Source organism: Urtica dioica, chromosome 12 (genome assembly GCF_054948205.1).
Source record: "Urtica dioica subsp. dioica isolate 48M chromosome 12, U.dioica_male_clone48M_v1_H2, whole genome shotgun sequence".
Taxonomy (NCBI): Eukaryota; Viridiplantae; Streptophyta; class Magnoliopsida; order Rosales; family Urticaceae; genus Urtica; species Urtica dioica.
In genome coordinates this window covers 11,878,628-11,898,163 of record NC_142767.1, presented here as the reverse complement: position 1 = coordinate 11,898,163, position 19,536 = coordinate 11,878,628, and the positions used below count along the sequence as shown (strand labels likewise).

Sequence of the window (19,536 nt, the reverse complement as noted above, 5' to 3'; positions counted from 1 at the left end):
TTCACCGTTTTATATGTAATAATGGTAGGATGTTGAATTTTGTATACACAATAATCTATAAATTTAAAGGTATAATGTTTTTTATATTTTACAAAAAAAAAAAGAGAAGAAAAAAAAAAGACGTTAAACTTTGTGGATAACTTTATAATTAGTTAAAACCTAAGGGCACGTTTGTTATTTTAGCATAATATTTTCTCCCTCTCCCTAAAAAAAACACTATATAAAAGCTCATCTCCAATAATCCCAAAAACTCCCACACCACCACATCACTAGCACTACAACAGTACAACCGCAAAACGCTCTCTTCTATTTTTAATATTATATATTTATATAATTTATTCATCGCTCGAATCAACAAGTCACGAGCAACAACAATGGCTTCTTCTTGTTCGGTCACAGCAGCATCGACTCAGACGCCAACGCTGTACTTCGACGAGAAGTGGAAGCTCTCGAAGAAAGAGACGTCGCTGTCGAGAAGCCGATCTTCTCAGTCGTCGTTTTCGTCAAAAACGACATCGTCGCAGAGAAGGTGTTCGTTCACGAGAAAGTGTGCGAGGCTTGTGAAGGAGCAGAGAGCGAGGTTCTACATCATGAGGCGTTGCGTCACTATGCTCATCTGTTGGCGCGATTACTCATAAATCTTGATTCAATTCACGACTCTCTCTTTCAAGATCTACACATCCTTTTTCTTTTTACATCCTTAAATACATATATACTTGTATATAAAGATCTTTTGACTCTGAGCAAAAAAAAAAAAAAAAAAAAAAGAGCTTTGGGTTGTTTTTTGTTTTTTTCCCCTTTTTTGTGGGTTTAGAACTTCGGATTAGTTTTTTTTTTTTTTTTTTTTTTGTGGGCTCTCAAAGTGTGCTCTTCTTCTATTTCTTCCAGGTGATTTTGTTTGTTGCAGTTTTTTTTTTCCTTCTTCTTCTTTTCTTGTTTTAATCCAAGAGACCAAGACAATGGAAAATTCGAATGAGAAAAAAAATTGGAAGTGTAGAATTTAATCTTTTTTTTTTCAATTAATCCTAACTCTTCTTGATGAGATGGTGGGTTTTAAAAGTTTTTTTTTTTTTTTACTTTTGTAAAAGATTATAATGATCCGACGTAGAAAACAAAGGAGATTCCAAATCCCAGGCCTTTCAGTTTCAGAGTCTGAAATACGGAATTGTGGATCTGGTGAGTTTGGCTGACGCGGATTTTTAATTTTCAAGCACTTAAATATTTGTTTGGTTGAATCGAAAAAAAAATATTATTTGTTTAAGTTTGGGTATTGGGCTATTGAAATTAAATATTAATTTTCAATAGTCACGGTCTCTCTCTCTCTCTCTCTCTCTCTAGAAGTGGCTCAACCTCAACGTGATGTGAGAGACATTAAACTCTTTGGGTGCACAAAGAGCCAGCAGAGAGATGCCTTATGTCTCAATTATTTAATTTCAACGGTTAAATTATAATTTCTTCGTTTAGGTTATACAAAAGAAAAGAGGTTATACAACTTATACTAATAAATTTAAATGATTTTTGTTTGTTACGGTAAGATGTCGTGATCACTACACAAGTTTACGCATCTCAATTCGGCTAATCTTTCCTCAGAAAGGCGTCTTAATTATGCTTAAAATACGAGGGACAAAACAACGGAATCGTTAGACCTTTGAATTGAGAAATTATGGGCATAATGTATTAAACAGTATCCACACCCAATAATAATCGTTATGCCTTGAAACCACAAAATCTCAACCAAATTAATATTCTAAGTGTTACCTTTCTTTCGATTTAATGTTCAAAGAACACTTCATTATTTGTGTTTTGTTGTAATACCTCCTAGCCTAACCGATATGATTTGATTCGTTATCTTCTTTGCTTGAGTCACCTCTGATATTCAAAGGATATGCATTATAAAAGAGAATTTTAATTATTATTTAAAATAATAACCATAAATCAGGTCTAACAAAATTAATCCAATTAATTTTACGATCTAAAAGTAACTATGCACAAGTTACTTTTTTCTAAATATAGAAGAGGTTAATCTGATGGCTAGGCCTCAGAGAAGTAAAAACGCTATAAGATTTTTGAAAAATAAAGCACTAAAGAAGCGTTAGCTCGGTAAATAATGAACACTATATATGTATGCAAAAGTAAAATATGAATATATTCTTGAAAGTATTAGCGAAAAGGACCAAATGAGGCCCCACAAATAGCACATGAATGCTTCCACTTATACGTTACTCTACTGACATAGCTGGTGATTTTATTTGTATTTTCTTTTCACAGAAAGTTGTGATAACTTTTCAAAATAGAAAATAAGTTGAGAGATAACATAGAGAAGCGGAATACTTTATATTTACATTGTGAAGTACTTAAAAAAAAATACGTAAAAAAATATAAATAAATAAAATAATAAATAGTTAGAGACTAAACTACTCTTACATAATAATAATAATAATAATAATAAATATGCTAACATACTCAGCAAACTCACGGTGCAACAATTTTAAGCATTGAGAGTTTTTCAAACAAAAAGAAAAACGAACCGAAGGACGAAATGGAGTGAGCGAGTCGTTATAAAATCTCCAAATGAATCTAAAAAATCAATGTAAAATTTTCAAGCAATCAATGCGGGAAATCTCTAAACAACCAATATGAATCTCCAAAATCAATGCGAATTTTCCGAGCAGTCAATTTCTAAAACCAATGCGAAATCTTCAAACAATCAATCTGATAATGACAAAAAGAGGAGGAATAAACGAAGATTTTGGCATTCGCGAACAAACGAGTCTTTGTGAAAACTCCAAATGAGAATCTCCAAAACCAACCAAACCACCAATGCGAGATCCCCACACAACCAATATAAATCTTCAAAAAGCAACTAAACAACCAATGCATAATCACCAAACAAACGCCTAAACAACCAATGTGAAGTATCGAATTGACTTATGCGAAATCCTAAAATAAATGCCCAAAACAATCAAAATACACAACTAATACCCAAAAATGGACATACCCACTACAAACTAACGAAACACCCACGACAAAATATGTGATACAAAATTATCAAATACCCATTATCATAAAGTAAAAAACCGTAGTTCAAAATATTTAAATTTTCAAACAGCCCCAAATAATACACTCGAGATCGAAACAAATTGCAAACAAACAATAACCAAAATACCCAATGCAAAAAAAAATTATCCAAACAATTCGCAGCTCTATGATTCATCCGACAGACAGACTTTAAAATCTCAAAACTCTAATCACACTGTTCAAAAGGTACATGTGATTGTCATAAACATGTTATCCAAATTTCGTATTGATCCAACGGTTGGCGAAGGTGCAAACTCAGTTTCGGCTAGGCTTATCGGAGCTGTTGGAAAAACAAATTCGCAGTTCATCTCTTCACTCGACATGCCAACTTCAACTGCTCAGAACATCATCTTCACCGTTCATAATGGATGACTATGTGTCATGAACATTATGTTAAAATTTTGTGACCATCCAATTTAATTGGGGCTCTGATACCATGATAAATTTGCAAAAGAGAAAATGGTTGAGAGAGAAACGAAAAAAAGAGGCTGATTACTTAAGGTTTATATTGTGAAGTGCTTAAGAATAATATATCAAAGAAAAATATAAATAGGCAAGACAATAAAGAGACAAAGACTAGACTACCCTTACATCATAATAATAATAAATATTCTAATAAGAAAACTTATGTAGTCACATCTTAGGTCGATTAAGAGCCAAATTAAAAGAGTTTGCGTGCCGCTTATAGGTTGAAACTTGTGAGAAAATTTATCATCACAATATCTTGGAACCTAAACAATAAGAAAATCACCAAAATTAAGAGCATAAGAAAATCTTAAAGGGTTTGGGACCTCGATTAATTCGATCGAAGATCTAAAAAAGTCTGCATTATGATTTCTAATATTAACAAGACATTTGTGGGTTGTGGATTGAGAGATTGAACAGATGGAGTCAATCTTGATACCCATAACTATTAAAATTTCATCACAGATTTATTCTTTCTTTTCGATCTCTTTTTTTTTTAACATAATTAATGTATATTGCTTTACTATTTGTTTTTTTTCTCCTCTAATAATTTTTCACGTAAATTATGTACTCTATTTTTTTTTGTATTCTATTTTTTTTTATCATCATCGATTTATATATATTAAAAAATAACAGTTTTCCAGATTTATCCTAGAGAGCAGTCTACGCATGGATCATTAATATAGCAACAATTCTCATTCACTAATACATATAAAGTAGATAAAACATAGTTTCCTTATATGGACTATTTTATCTCCCGAGATAATTTAGGACAAAAGGATGACCAAGTTCGGACTTCCTAGATTGATCATTGTGCGACACTCAAATGTAGTTCATATGTAGTTTTAAAAAAGGATGAGAATAATATCGTTTTTGTTAAAAAAAAAGAGAAAGATAATAAGAAGCGGGAGATCTTAGAGCATGATAAGGCAGTGGCTACGAGGCAGTGGGTGTTTGAGCCGTCGTGGCTTACGAGCCCGGAATGCAGAGATATGGTTACATAGGTATGGGATCAGCACGAGGTATCTGGCTGGGAAGAAAAGTGTGTGGAAAGGCTGTAGAGATGTAAGGAATAGTTCCAAGGATATGCAAGAAGAACTTTTGGGCTTCAGTCTAGAAGGACCGCATCCCTCCGAGTAGCTGGAAGTGATGAATAAGAATGAGATTAGTTATGCAAACTGTGCAAAACCGAAGAAGTTAGGGAAAGAGTTGAAGCGTCTCATTTTAGTTGAGGAATACTATTGGAAGCAAAGAGCTAGAGTGGAGTAGATAAAGGGATGGGATAAAAGCACTAATTATTTCTAATTCTTCAAGAAGCTTTGGCTGGTGGTGGGGCAGATAATTCGAAAAGAGTGCTTGGCGGTGTCGGGGCTCTTTAAGGTGTTTGAGCGTCGGACCTCGGTGCCTTAGATCATGCACTTACTTTTTACGGATAGCATTTTGTTTTATGATAAAACCGAGGTGAATTTTCATGCCGTGAGGAATATCTTGGAAACCTATGAGCGAGGCTCGAGACCAATGATTAATAAGGATAAATCGATCTTTACATTTTCAAGCAAAATGGGTGATGAAAAGGTGGCGGAGCTAGCAGACTGCCTTGGAATTGGGTTCACTAAGGAATTAGAAACGTATTTGGAGCTCCCTACTTGGAGGGGAGGAGGAAACGTAAGGCTTTTAGTGTCATCAAGACCGAATCCAGAAACAACTCCTCGCGCAAGCATTTCTTCGCGGGTGGTAGGGAAATCATCATCAAAGCGGTGGCTCAAGCTAGGAACCATCGACAAATTATATGAACCTCTTCAAGCACCCATCAACTTTGATCAATGAAATCCATGCCTTAATTGCATGTTTTTGGTGGGGTGGCTCGGAAGATAAAAGGAAGATTCATTAGAAGTGATGGGAAAGGATTTTGACTCCGAAAGGAAAATGCGGGCTTGGGTTCAAACACCTTAGGGATTTCAGTCGAGCGCTAGTTGGTAGACAAGCTTGAAGGCTTATTCAGTCCCTGGAAATTCTGATCGGGAGAGTTTTCAAGGCCTATTATTTTTTGAATTCCTCGGCTCTATATCTCTAATATAAGAATCAATTCTCTTATCTTTGTAAGAGCATTTGTTGGGGATTGGATCCTGTTCGCAAAGGTGTGAGGTGGAAAATCGGGTTGGGGATCGTTAATGCCTACTTCGATCCATGGATTCTGAGGGTGTGGGCTTTCAAACCGATGTCTCTCCAAGTCTGGGGGATTGTAGCATGTGGAGCACGTCGGAGTCTAGGCACTGGAATGGAACCATGCTCAAAAAGTTCTTAATTTTGTGCGATGTAGAGGAGGTCATGGGTATTCAACAAAGCGACATCAGCTGCCAAGACTCCCTAATCCGGCATTTTGAAGAAAATGAAAATTATCCTGTGCGGTCTTGATGCAGGTTGGCGAGAAGTGAGTGGGATCAAGGGCCATCAGGATCCACCTTAGCAAGCATATATGGTGGAAACACTTTTGGTCCCTCAACATACCTCCGAAAGTCAAGCACTTCATGTTGAGGTGTTGGCTCGATGTGTTACCCACCTATAGGAATCTACGCAAACGTGGAATAAAATGCTTGACGTTCTACGTTTTTTTGTGGCTTTGTCTCCGAAACGACAGTCCACGCGACTTGTAGTTGTGGCATGGAACGAGATAAAGAGAGGGACTTCAAACTCCAAAAATGGGTTGAAAAGGTAGGTCCATGCCATTTTCCCGAGCTCTGCTTCAGGGCGGTAGCAAGCCTTTTTGTAGAGGACTTGGAACTTTTTTGTGGATTGGCGTGGGCAGTGTGGTCGGATAGAAAATGATGCATCCACGACAACAGTGCTCCGTATCCGAGGAAATGCGTGGAGGAGGTCGCTAACTGGATGGAGTGCTTTAAATGGGGAATGAAAGGTCTGAATGAGGAGAAGCTTGGCCAAGGTGGAAGAAAATCAAGATGGGAAACACCACAAAAGGGTTTCTTTTAAGTAAATATCGACGACCCATGGAACCCCCATTCGAGGAGAACATCAATTGGGGATATTGCGAAACGAGGAAAGTGGTGTCGAGGTGTTCATGGCGCTCACTATGGGCAAGGTCTCGTCGGCGCTTATAGTGGAATGCATTGCGGTTCGAGAAGGTCTACTATTCTCCCAATGGCACGACTAGAAGATTTCAGCTGTGGAAACTGATTGTTGTCAGATAGTCCAAGATCGACAGTTGTTGGGAACTTTTGGTCTAGTAGTAACCGATATATGTTCGTCCATCTCCTCATGGCTAGCTGTCTACAAGTGGATTCCAAAAAACCTGTAACGAAGTGGCCAATTGTGTTGCTCGAAGAAGCTTAACTTTAAATCTTTCGAATTGTTGGTTGTACGAATGCCCTTTGTGGCTTACTGAGTGTATTACCAAGGACATTCAGTCTGAAACGGTTGTTTAATGAAGATTGAATCGCTTCCCTAAAAACAATGTAGTTTATATATAGTTCCTAGTCTATAAACTTATTCACACAATAACTCTAGGAAAAGGCTTAGATTATGGAATTTGTTAGGAATAGGTTCATGCAGTTTTCCATTGTTCAAACTAGCGTACGTATACACTATCAAAGTTGAATAACTAATTTTCATTTATTTTACCTCAATATTAAAATATGAAACTAATTAGATATTTATAAGGGATTCCATACTAGCCAGGTTAGCGTACACCTCTCCTGGACAAAACGCCAATGCATTATTTGACTTTGTTCTCTAATTGGTTCTTTTGTTGGTTTGAGATCATATATTTTTAGAAGATGAAGCTTCTCCATCCGCATGTTGATAGGTACAAGATTGCTTGTATGCTCGTCTTTTATTGTCTTTGTGAAACATCATGTATGTGCAAACATTTTTTTCTCATGAACTATGGAATGTTCTATAGTACGTATAACCTGATGCATTAGGATACCCCAAAAAAAGCATAATCCTGAGCAACTAACCAACCTGCTATGCAAACCTAGTTTTTAATGTTCATTAGACCTTACCTCCAAAGGAGTTAAAAAACCATCCTCGAAAAAAAAAATGATTTAGAATGTACACATAATTAAAGCAAATTCACAAAACAAGTTGAGATATGGTGTGCAACTCATCATTGACCTTTTAGCTCCATTAAAACTCAATTCTTCTTCTTTTCCATACTATTTATGTTTAAGGTGTGCCTATTAGAATTGTGCCCACAAAGTAGCATGTAAGATTGTTATCATCATGTATAATAGAGTACTTTAACATAGTATAATATTGACGAATGAATACTAAGTATTTGTATTCATTTAGGACATAGCATGTCAAAGTGTTATACTCCATCAACCAGATGGGCATAATTCATCTTCTTTATAAGCCTACTGTTTCAGAAAAATTCTTAGACATAATTAACCAAATCCCTCTAAAAGAAACTCAAATATTGTTTTGTAGAAGACCACTCACAGTCTATATGTGCCCAGAGCCTTTAGATTGGGCGTCAACTAAACCATCTTTTTTTTTATCTCTTTTCCATTTGGGAATGCCTCTAGCATGATACTTTCGTGTCTCAAATTAGAGGCTGGATCAACCCTTCCAAACCATCGCGAAAATTATACTTGGTTGGAGAGGAAAAGCTCTTCAAATTTTGAGCATTAAGAGCACAACGGTTTTGCTCTAAACTGCTTACAATCGGGCCTATATAAGGCTGGTTGTTCTTCCTCATTCGTAGAGAGCTGGTGAGAAGAGAGCTTAGACAAGGGCTGAAGCATACACACGAATATTACTTTCCATTTTTTCTCTCAATTCTCTCACGGTGGTGGTAGTTTTATGACACGTGTTCAAGTTTGCTAGAGTTGAACAAAGTGATGCTTTGTTCTTCTCGTATGTCATTGTATCTTGAGAGGTGGTTGCTCATGTTTTTCAGCACCCGATGGAAGAACAATAACGTTTTAAGAAAATTGTCTAACAAGCCTCCTTGTTTTTTTTCTTTTACCGGTTTCTTTGTTTAATTCGATTTATTTATTTTTGTTATTTATGTTATTCTGTATCTTGTCTTCTGATTATTTTTTATATAATTAATTTCTATGATTTGTTTTATTTTCTTGTTTATGATTAGCAGTATGACTAACAAGTGGTACACTTCAATCATTCTCTCACAAAGACAATCAATTTTTTTTTATTCTTTTTTCCCATTGTATATAGAAAGTGTGGGACCAGGGATTTCGAGGAGATATGTTTTTTTTTACCACTTTTTTCTTCATTGATTCAGTCCCAGATATGTATATATAACATGCAAGATCTGATTTTTTTTATTTTACTTAGGACGCAGTTTGGCATACAACAAGCTAGATTTCAATGATGAACAATCTCACATGATTTTATTTGCTTGATTGCCTCCAAATGGCATGAAAAAAAAAAATATAATTCACCAATTTGCTTGAACGAAAATTCTTATTAGAAGAATATCACGTTTCTAATTTGCATTTCCTAAACTGCTTTTATTTGAAGTCTTCGTATTCGCCTAAAATATGAGTTACTTTTTAGATTCCTCGACAATGATAGAACGAAGATAATATTTGTAAACACAAAGTAGTTTGGTTTATGTATTATGTATTAAGTATATTGTCAAGAATTCTAAAAAAAAAATTGTATAATCTTAAAAAAAAAAAAATTGTTCAAATATTTAACCGGTGAGGTATTCCAAAAATGATTTCAAATACGAAGTATTTAAGTAGTAAGTTTGTATCCATTGTAAGTTAATTACGTAATTATGCAAGGGGCTTTTTCAATATTTCATAAGTTTTATAAATTGTGGAAATTCAGCTATCATTTGTTTAAAATCTCTTCAGGACGAGAACTTCACCCCTCAATATATAGGTGTTGAGATCTCAAGGTTCTCCTGCGTTGTTCACCATTTGTACCCCCAGAAATACCTGTACAAATGGAATTGAACATGAGGCCCGAACATGGCATGCATTTGCATTCCCTTGTTCAATTAAAGACCGTTGTATAGCAGAACCATCATAAAAATATTACGAAATATATATTTATCATCTCTTGTGAGTTTAGAGATTATTTGAGAGTTGAGAGTGTGTTTTGACCAACCCCATGTGTTAGATATTTATGGCTCAGGCCACCCACCTGCCATTCACACACACACACACACACACACATATATATATATATATATATATATATATATATATATATATATATATATATCACGGAATTCGGAATAAAATATTAAATAATGAGCGACGCTGCGGTTAACTTGTATGGGAAATATATCATGATATTGTATTTTAGGGAGCAACTGAAATAGGAGTGAGAGTTAATAGTATTTTCATTAATTAATTAAGAGGCATAAATTACCATATGAAACAGAATACAACAGCGACGCCCAGGAAGAAGGATTGAGATTATGACACTGATTTTGTAATATATATATATATATATATATATATATATATATATAAATATATATTTGTATTATATACATATATTAGATATATGTATGTAGGGCAATGTAGTTGACTGGCCATTCTAAAACTTAAAATTACAAAGTAGCTATTATTGAGATAATTTTTGTTAATTAATCAGCCAACATTACTACAAAAAAAGGACAATATTACGTTCGCCCACACACAAAAAAAAAATAGAAATAAAAAAAATGTTAATAATTAGTATCCATCAAACAAGGCTACACATAAGCCGACATGCAACCAATAGCCATTTTGAAACAGGAAATCAAATTATTAGTGTCCATCACAAAGACGACCGCGTATTAACAATAATTACCGATAATTAACTAAGAATAAACCTAGAAAAATAGCCCGAAGAAGATGGATCGCTACCTATCTAAAAAAAATTCACGATTATTAATTGTGCGAAAACACAGAATTTTGAAAACCTTTATTAACAATTATTACTCATTATTAAGAGCGCAGATTTGATTAAAAAAAAACCCAAAAAATAAACAATATTAGATTCGACAAGTGCAAGAGTTGAACTGTCCATCATGAAAAGAAAAATCAAATTCCCTGAGTAAGAGAAAGAAAATATATCAAACGTTCTAGAAAAAAAGAAAAAAAAAAAAAAAAAAAAAAAAAGAAGCTCAGAAATAATTTTAAAAAAAAATATTATATCACTCATTGAATCGTGTCTAGCAGATATAGTAACTGTAATATCGCTCAAAGTAGTAACTGTTTGCTAAGAAAAAAGGAACAAACTTCAATTACAACCAATGAAGAAGTAGTAACTGAACTATTGAAAAGGAAACAAATTCAATTACAACCAATTAATAAAAACGTGTATATCAGAAGCAAACTAATAAAAAAAAAACTTAATATTAAGAAATGATAAAAAGGAAAATTTCAACTAACGATAATTAGTGCCATAACAACATAATGGCTAGTTACCAAAAAAATATGAAACATAAGCTACATTGAAATTCTTATGTTTAGTCAGGCTCAGTTATTTAGTTTTTTCATATATATATATATATATATATATATATATATATATATATATATATATATATATATATATATCTGTGTGTGTGTGTGTGTACGTGCTTTTAATTTTTAAATAATCTGCTGCATTGTTGCAACTTTTATTAAATTATTAATAACATTTTGATGCATGTGTTGAGGATTGCGACACATACCACGAGCCCACAGTTTTAAAACTAACCAAGCTGTGAATTTTCAAGAAGACACTATTATCCCCCAATAATCACGTGGAACAAAAGTGGATATCCGAAAAATCATATTCTCCAGCATAAATATACTTATGTAAAGAGAAATTTCATTAAGTGGGCTTAATAAGCTATTAAATATCAAGATTAGACCCTAATATTTAAAAATATCTAAATATGGACTTTTGACCCAAAATCGGACAAAAATACTCCTCTGAACCCTATACATCTCTCACACTTCATTTTTATCATTTCAATCACACTCAAATCCACTCAAATCTTCTCTACTTAAGCGGGTTTCAAAAGAATCATAGGTAAGATTACTAACTTAATCATTTTTACAAAGTTTATGATTGTATATGATAGAATGTAGCAAAAAAAATCGATCAGATCTGAAAACAAAGTCCAAAATATGGGTTTAACTTGTTTGTACGATGGTATACGATGATGTACGATGAAATTTAAATTTTTGTACGATGAAATTTAGAATAAAAATTGCGTTCTGTACGATGTTGTACGATGCTGTACGGTGTTGTACGATTCTGTACGATTCTGTACGATGCTGTACGATGCCTGTCTGTAAGATGATGTACGATTCTGTACGATGGTGTACGATGGTGTACGATGGTATACGATGCTGTACGATGATGTACGATATAGAAGCTTATTTTGCATAGTTTGACTGTTTTTTGCAGTTTTTGTCATGATTAACGGCACTTAAGCTTAAAATTTAGAGTTGAGTTTAAATTTTATTTTAACGTTTTAGAGTTAAGTTTAAATTTTTGTGACAAGTTTAAATCAATTTAACGTTTTAGAGTTGAGTTTAAATTTAATTTAACGTTTTAGAGTTGAGTTTAAATTTTCGTTTTAGAGTTAAGTTTAAATTTTTGTGACAAGTTTAAATTTTGTGACATATTTTATTACTTTGAAAGAAATGCTTTCGCCGAGATTTCGCCAAAACATGTACGATATAGAAGCTTATTTTGCATAGTTTGACTGTTTTTTGCAGTTTTTGTCATGATTAACGGCACTTGGGAGAAGGAAGGACACCAATGGGTTTTCACCAATGCAGAATTTTGTGCATTCGTAATTCCGAAAGAGGTAACGTACACGGAGTTAGTAGATTTCTTATATGAGAAGTTCGAGTTAGACAGATTCGCGTTCGACTTAAAACTCGAAGTCCCATACGCAGTCGGTACAATTCCAGTAGGTCCTGCCGTATTGAAGGACAATGGTGATGTTTCGCATTTTATGAAGCACAAATATCGTAATAGATTTCCACTCTGTGTAAGTTTGGTACCGAAACAGATCGAGGTCATTGCACCTATTGCGTATCGAGGAGTATGTAAAGGGAAAGATGTGAAAGTTGGAATGGTGTCTCGCAATGAACCGAAGAAGAGACGGAATACTCTTGTTATCGAGGATCGACAAAATGATCCTATAATTGAAAACAAAGACGGTGGCGATGACTTGTTTAACGAGTACAAGGGTGCCGAAAACGGTGACGAAGTATACAGGCGTGATAGAGATTGTAATCACAACAGTGACGAATATGATGGACACAATGGTGATGAATACGAAGATGGCGAAGGTGATGAAAACGAAGGTGGCGAAGGTGATGAAAACGAAGGTAGCGATGGTGATGAAGAGAATAGTGATGGATATGACGGAGATAACAATGGTAGAGGTGAAGAATTTGAAGAATTCGCCAATCCCGAAGAATATGAAGAATTTGTGGAAACGTTTACGGTACCAACGGGTCATTGTGAACCATCGAGTCAATGTCAGCGTGAGCCTCCGATGATCGGATCACCTATCGTTCCTTATTCATGGAAAGCACCCGAGTTCAGCGCCGATGATGTTGTGAAGGAAAACCCGAGTCATTATCCAAGTCATTCTTCTACAGGTAATTTAAGTGGATTCAAATGAGATTCAAGTATAATATGAAACCACATATTGTTTAACTAACCTTTGAAAGTAACAGGTAGCTCAGAAGAAATATATATTGGGCAGCAATTTGAAAACAAGCATGAACTGAAGAAACATATCCACTTGTACGCGTTGAAACATAATTTCGAATTTAGAGTGAAATCTTCTTCGAAAAAGAGATGGTATGTTCTATGCAAAAACGAGAGATGCACATGGAGGTTGAGGGGTGTCGTGCAGTGGTCTGAGATGTGGGAGATTACGTCGTACGAGGGTAAACACTCATGTGGGCGTGTTGTTCGAACAGAGGGCCATCGAGGAGCGGCACCATGGGTCATCGGTCACGTATTTAAAGACAAGTACTCAATTAACTCTATGGCGGAGTATTCGGCGCATAACGTCAGGGAAGAAGTGAAGACAAGATGGGGTGTGAACATATCGTATTTGAAAGCTTGGAGATCCAGGGAGAAAGCTATTGGGTACGTGCGGGGTACGCCGGAACAATCGTACCAGAAGTTACGGTCTTGGCTGTACATGTTGAAGCAAAAGAATCCTGGGACGTTAACAGACTTTGTGCAAGATGGTGACAAATTCAAGTATGCTTTCTTTTCCATTGGGGCGTGTCGTAGAGGCTTCAAAGCATGTCGGCTGGTCATAGCATTGGACGGTGCATTTCTGAAGACAAAATACGGGGGACAGTTGCTTTGCGCAATTGCAATGGATGCGAATTCACAATTATATCCACTTGCATTCGGAGTTGTAGATAGCGAGTGTCATGCTTCTTGGATTTGGTTTTTGAGAAGATTGCGAGAAGCTATCGGTGAAGACGTACCTAATTTGGCGTTCATATCCGATCGCCACGTTAGCATCATACATGGTGTCGAGGTTGTGTTTCCTGGTATCCCTCACGGAGCATGTTACCATCATTTACAACTGAATGTCCAACACAAGTTCAAGACAGACCATTGTCGCTTTGAACTTTACGATGCGGCTTACGCCTTCAGTAAAACAGCATTCGAAGCTAATTTTAGACAGTTGAGACGTAAGGATGTCGAGATGGCAAAGTATCTCGAAGAAGTTGGTGTCGATCGGTGGGACAGAGCTTTCTTTCCTGGAAAACGGTAAGAGTCTAGAACTTCTTTTGTACTGAATTTTTTATGTCGTTGATTATATAAATCAAGTATGTTTTATATAGGTACGACCTAATGACGAGCAACAACGCAGAAAGCTTCAACAACAAAACAAGGAATGCGATGACGTTTCCCATTACAACGTTGCTCGAGTTTATTCGATTCACACTCCAAACTTGGTTTTTTGAACGAGAAGAGATAGCGAACAAGTTGAACACAAAATTGACACCAACGTGGCAAAATGATCTCGCACAGCTAAATAATAAGGCATAGTTCGTCAATGCGTATGGACTTGGTCTATATGAATGTCATGTCAAAGACGTAAGAGGTGATTTCGATGTAGACCTTATGGCGAAGACATGCACTTGCGGACTACCACAACAATTGAATATCCCGTGCGAGCATTCTATCGCAGCAGCCCAACATCGAAGCGTGGACGTGTACTCGTTATGCAGTGACTTTTATCTGAAGGAGACGTGGATTGAGATGTACAAGGAAGCCATATATCCGGTTGGCAATGAAGATCAATGGGATGTCCCGGATGAGATAAAAAACATGAAAGTTTCGGAACCCGTTGAAAAGAAGCAAGCCGGTCGACCGAAGAAAAGTAAGCAAGGAAGAAGAAGAATTAATCGATACCCATCTCAAGGCGAAAAGATTGTCGTCCAGCGAAAATGCGGGAAATGTGGTGGTAGGGGACATAACAGAAAAACATGCACTTGGAGGGATTAAAACTTTAGACTTTGTGTTATTTTTATTTTTAAGTTTAGACTCGTTTTCGTTCACAAATGTCTCGAGTTCTAAACCCTTTGTGAATGTGTGAATTTTTTATGTTTTTTTTGTGAATCTCTTTCATTGAATTACATGTTTATAAGGTACAATAAAAAACATATTCAATCAATAGTCAACAAATCATCTCGATAATATGTTTATAAGGTACTATTACATAGAAAACCAAAAACATAAAAAATAAACATCCGAAAATACAAAATCACGGGATAAGGTGGTTGTAGAATAAGTCCACGCACCATTTCTTCCTGAACGTTCTCATATTGACACTTTGAAGAGTGTCAAATGATTCGTTTAGTACTAGGTGCTCGACATACTTCAGTGCGAACATCCCGCAATCACCGCTACAACACAATAATAAGTAAAAGAAATTGTCAAAAAAAGTTGAAACATAACTTGAAAAAAAAAGTTCAATTAACTAATTGTTTAAAAACATAAATTGTCAATATAAACATAATTGTTTAAAACTTGTCAATAAAAACATAATTGTCAAAAAAAAGTTCAATAAACTTGTCAAAAAACTTGTAAAAAAAAAAACCAAACTTCTAAAATAACTTGTCAATAAAAACATAATTGTTTAAAACTTGTCAAAAAAAGTTCAATTAAGTAGTAAAAAAAACTTTTTTAAAAGAACATGTTTACCTGTATGCACATTGTGGGACCTTGTCATCGACGATCCACGTCAGGTTAGTGAACTTAATTTCACCATGCTCAGTCTCCCGGTAAGAGTTGGGATGGTTCTTGAAGAAACCACCTATGGCCACAATCCTAGCAAATGCTCGACTCCAAGTCTGAATAATAAACATTTTAACAATGTTAAGTAACCCTTATAATTTAATTAATTGTTGCTCTAAGGTAATAATTGTGAATAACATAACATTTTACGTACCTCCATCAGCTCAGTGAAGTCCTTTTGATGGTTCGACGACTGCATGAGATCCTTTTGGCAGTCGAGGACGGTAATGGTCCAGGCCTCGATGTCGATCCGAAATGTGAACCAATGAATGTTCTGGAAGTTCACGACGAACAGGATCTCGCGAGCACCATCCCAAGGCAAAATATCGGCATCCCTATACCCAGTCATCGGGCTAATAGTTGCCCTCATGTCCCAGTCCATGGGTTCGGGCTCTGCTCCCAGCTCGATGGCCTTGTTGATGTTCGCTTCTTCTGTTCTGAATCGGCCGTACACGTGCTGGACCCACCGACAATCCATGATTCGGACGTCTTGCCGATATCCGTCGAGAGCTCGTTGGCGAGCCCGAACCATGTGAATCATAGCATCAATATGCTGAGACATTAGAAACATATAGCGTTATTTTAAATTGATAGGGAAAGTGAAATTATATAATAACGTACCGAATCATGTAGCCATCTGGTTTCTGTCAATATCGTGTCGAAGAAAATCGTGTCTCCGTCGCACGTCTTCAGTCGAACAGACTCCATGAACTTGCCGTCCCACTTTTTTATCCGCACCCACTTAACGAAATTATCAAACTCTTTTTGCTTCGCGTCCTTCAATGGCTTGAACTTGGGGATCGGCATTTCCAAATACTTGGGCCTCGTCGGATCAGTGAATTCGGCCCAACGGGGCGTCTTCTGTCGCACTTGCCGATCTGGACGTGCCGGAGTAAGCTGTGCCTTCTGTCTTTTCCTTAGAGGAGTTGTGAGCGGGCGTAGCTTATCCGAAATGTCTTCTCTACGAGGACTCGACGAAGACGTCGACAACCTGGGAGAAGTCACCGGCCTGATCTCCGATCGCTTCGACGACTCGCGATGCGTTGAAGACGACTTCTTCGACGTCTTCATTGACTCGCGATGCGTAGAAGACGGCTCTGACTTCTTCGATGACTCGCGATGCGTAGAAGACGGCTCTGCCTCATGCGATGGAGACGCCGGCTTTTGACTAGCCGCCGGAGGAGGAGGAGGAGGGGTCCGGCGTTTACGACCATCAGCTTGGGTCGTGGGAATTTCACCCCCAGGCAAGCCCGTTGCGTCCTCGAACAAAATGTTCAGCCTCTTCCACATAGAAAGCTGAAAGTCAAAGTAATAAAATATGTCACAAAATTTAAACTTGTCACAAAGTAATGTTCAGCCTCTTCCACATAGCCTCGTACGCCCAGTAATGAAGGGTATGGAGATTACCCGTCAATGTGTACTTGGCCTCTTTCTGTGCCACATCCGGCTTGTCCTTCAACTTCTTTTGCAGCGTCTCGTGATAACGCCGTAGGTTCACCGACAGGCTGGAATATGTCTCTGCCCAACTCAAATTTCCCCAAGGCATCTTGAAGAAGAAGGGGAGGTCTTGAACGATGTATAGAAATTTCTGCCACCTTTCTTCGATGGCTTTGTTGGCCGGCTGCCCCAGAAGATACCCATAGACGAATACGAGCAGCCCGAGCTTGAACGCAGCGTCAGGGCTTCAACATATGGTGAACGCGTTGATCAACGCGCTCAACTTGCTTCCGGCAACGCCGTTCAAGTGATCCGTGATCAATCCATCGTTCTTTCGCTCGTCTTGTTCGGCTTTGGTCGGACCGTCTTCATAAGTCATCCCCGAGACGAGTGCGTACTCGAGGCGTCCAAATCGTACTCGTTTGCCTCCGATACCAAAATGTATCTCCCCTCGTACCGTCGCCTCGATCTTCTTCTGTAGGAGAGTATGTACGAGCACCGGTGAGAAACCAAGCTCGCTCTCCGTAAAAAATTGCTCGAACGGAGTCCCGAGGATTCGTTCTTTTATCCCGAGCTCATCGAATCTACTCCGTACAAGCTTCAAGATCCCCGTCCCACCGTACGTGATACGCCCCGGGAATGAGACGTTGTATATGTAGTTTAAATTGTCCTAAAAAAACAACAAAATTAAATCAGAATCACAATTCAATTTCCCGAGACCGCGCGCCGCGCAGAGACAGTCGCGCGCCGCGCATACGGGGATCTCTTTCATTTTAAAAAAAATCATCGTATAGCATCGTACAGCATCGTATATCATCGTAAAACAAGAAATTAATTTTTTAAAAAAAATCATCGTATAGAATCGTACAGCATCGTATATCATCGTAAAACAATAAATTAAATTTTTTAAAAATATCATCGTATAGCATCGTACAGCATCGTATATCATCGTAAAACAAGAAATTAAATTTTTTAAAAATATCATCGTATAGCATCGTACAGAATCGTATAGCATCGTACGACAATTTTTGAGAAAACATAAACCCATCGTACACCATCGTATCACATCGTAGAGCTCTATGAATTTCATCGTACGACATCGTACAGCATCGTACGATGCATGATTCTCATCGTATTTCAGCCCCAATTTTTAACCCTAACTTTCTAGATCCGATCCAAAACAGCTCAAATAACCACAAATCAGATTAATCCTAAGTCCTATCACCTATTCTGACTATTTTCGATGAGATTTAACAAAAAAATTAGTTGAAAAACTAACCTTTTTCGACGTTTTGAGAGGTCGGGATTTCTGGGCATCACCGCCGCCGGAGATTGAAGCTTGTTTATCGTACGCCATCCTAGTATATCGTATTGAATCGTACAAGGTCGTAATATATGAGATCTCTAATATATCGTATGGAATCGTATTGAATCGTATGGGTCGTAATATATGAGATCTCTAAGCTTGTTTGTTCGACTGAGTAGAGAGAGAGAGAGAGAGAGAGAGAGAGAGAGAGAGATAGCGGGCTTTTTTATTTGAAATGGTCTAAGGGTATTTTTGTCCGGTTTTAACCCAAAAGTCCATTTTCGGATATTTAATTAAGTTAAGGTCCAAATTTGATATTTAATCAATTATTAAGCCCAATTAATGAAATTTCTCTATGTAAAACCATAAATTATGTTTTATCATTATAAATTTATGACACAAATCCTTCGTCTCTGTTTATAACTTTGAATATTTTGTCTAGCTACGTCCTTTTACAATTATAACTCCCAAGTCAACTAAGGGTAAATATCGTAACGTGTGAACTGGAGTCAGATTTCAAATCTGCGATTTCCCTCCTTCAGAGTAAAGAACCAGCGGCGGACGAGGATGGGTTTCTGACTAAGGACTAGGGATGAAACTGGATCGGCGTAACGCATAGCAGACCTGTTCGAGTTTTAATTTTATCAAAAGAGAAGGCAATAAAGTGGATCATACTCTTGCTCAGTGTAATTTACTTTTGTCTTTTTCTACAACTTGGTTTGAGTTTCCCTCTTGCTGTATTGCTGACTCTATTTTGGCCGAGTCCGCCGTTGCCCACAACGGGTGTTAATAAAACCTCCGGTTTCCTAAAAAAAAAAAAAAAAAATCCCAAGTCAACTCCTTGACTTTTAGTGTGAAATTACCAAATAATACATTGTAAGTACAACTATTTAAATACTATTAACTTATTTTAACAAAAATAATTTTTTTGAATAAATATACCTTATTCTTATACAAAAGAATGAGAAAATTATAAAAAT

The 19,536-nt window shown here is 36.7% G+C and overlaps 1 protein-coding gene across 1 annotated transcript; it reads left to right on the top strand.

Annotated features, from left to right (window-relative positions):
- The first annotated feature begins 258 nt into the window (after nt 1–258).
- On the top strand, nt 259–989 carry LOC149379148 (small polypeptide DEVIL 11-like). Its single transcript, XM_089603493.1, has one exon. It carries the CDS (start codon nt 375–377, stop codon nt 636–638), a length of 264 nt encoding a protein of 87 aa, XP_089459619.1. The 5' UTR covers nt 259–374; the 3' UTR covers nt 639–989.
- Nucleotides 990–19,536: the final 18,547 nt, after the last annotated feature.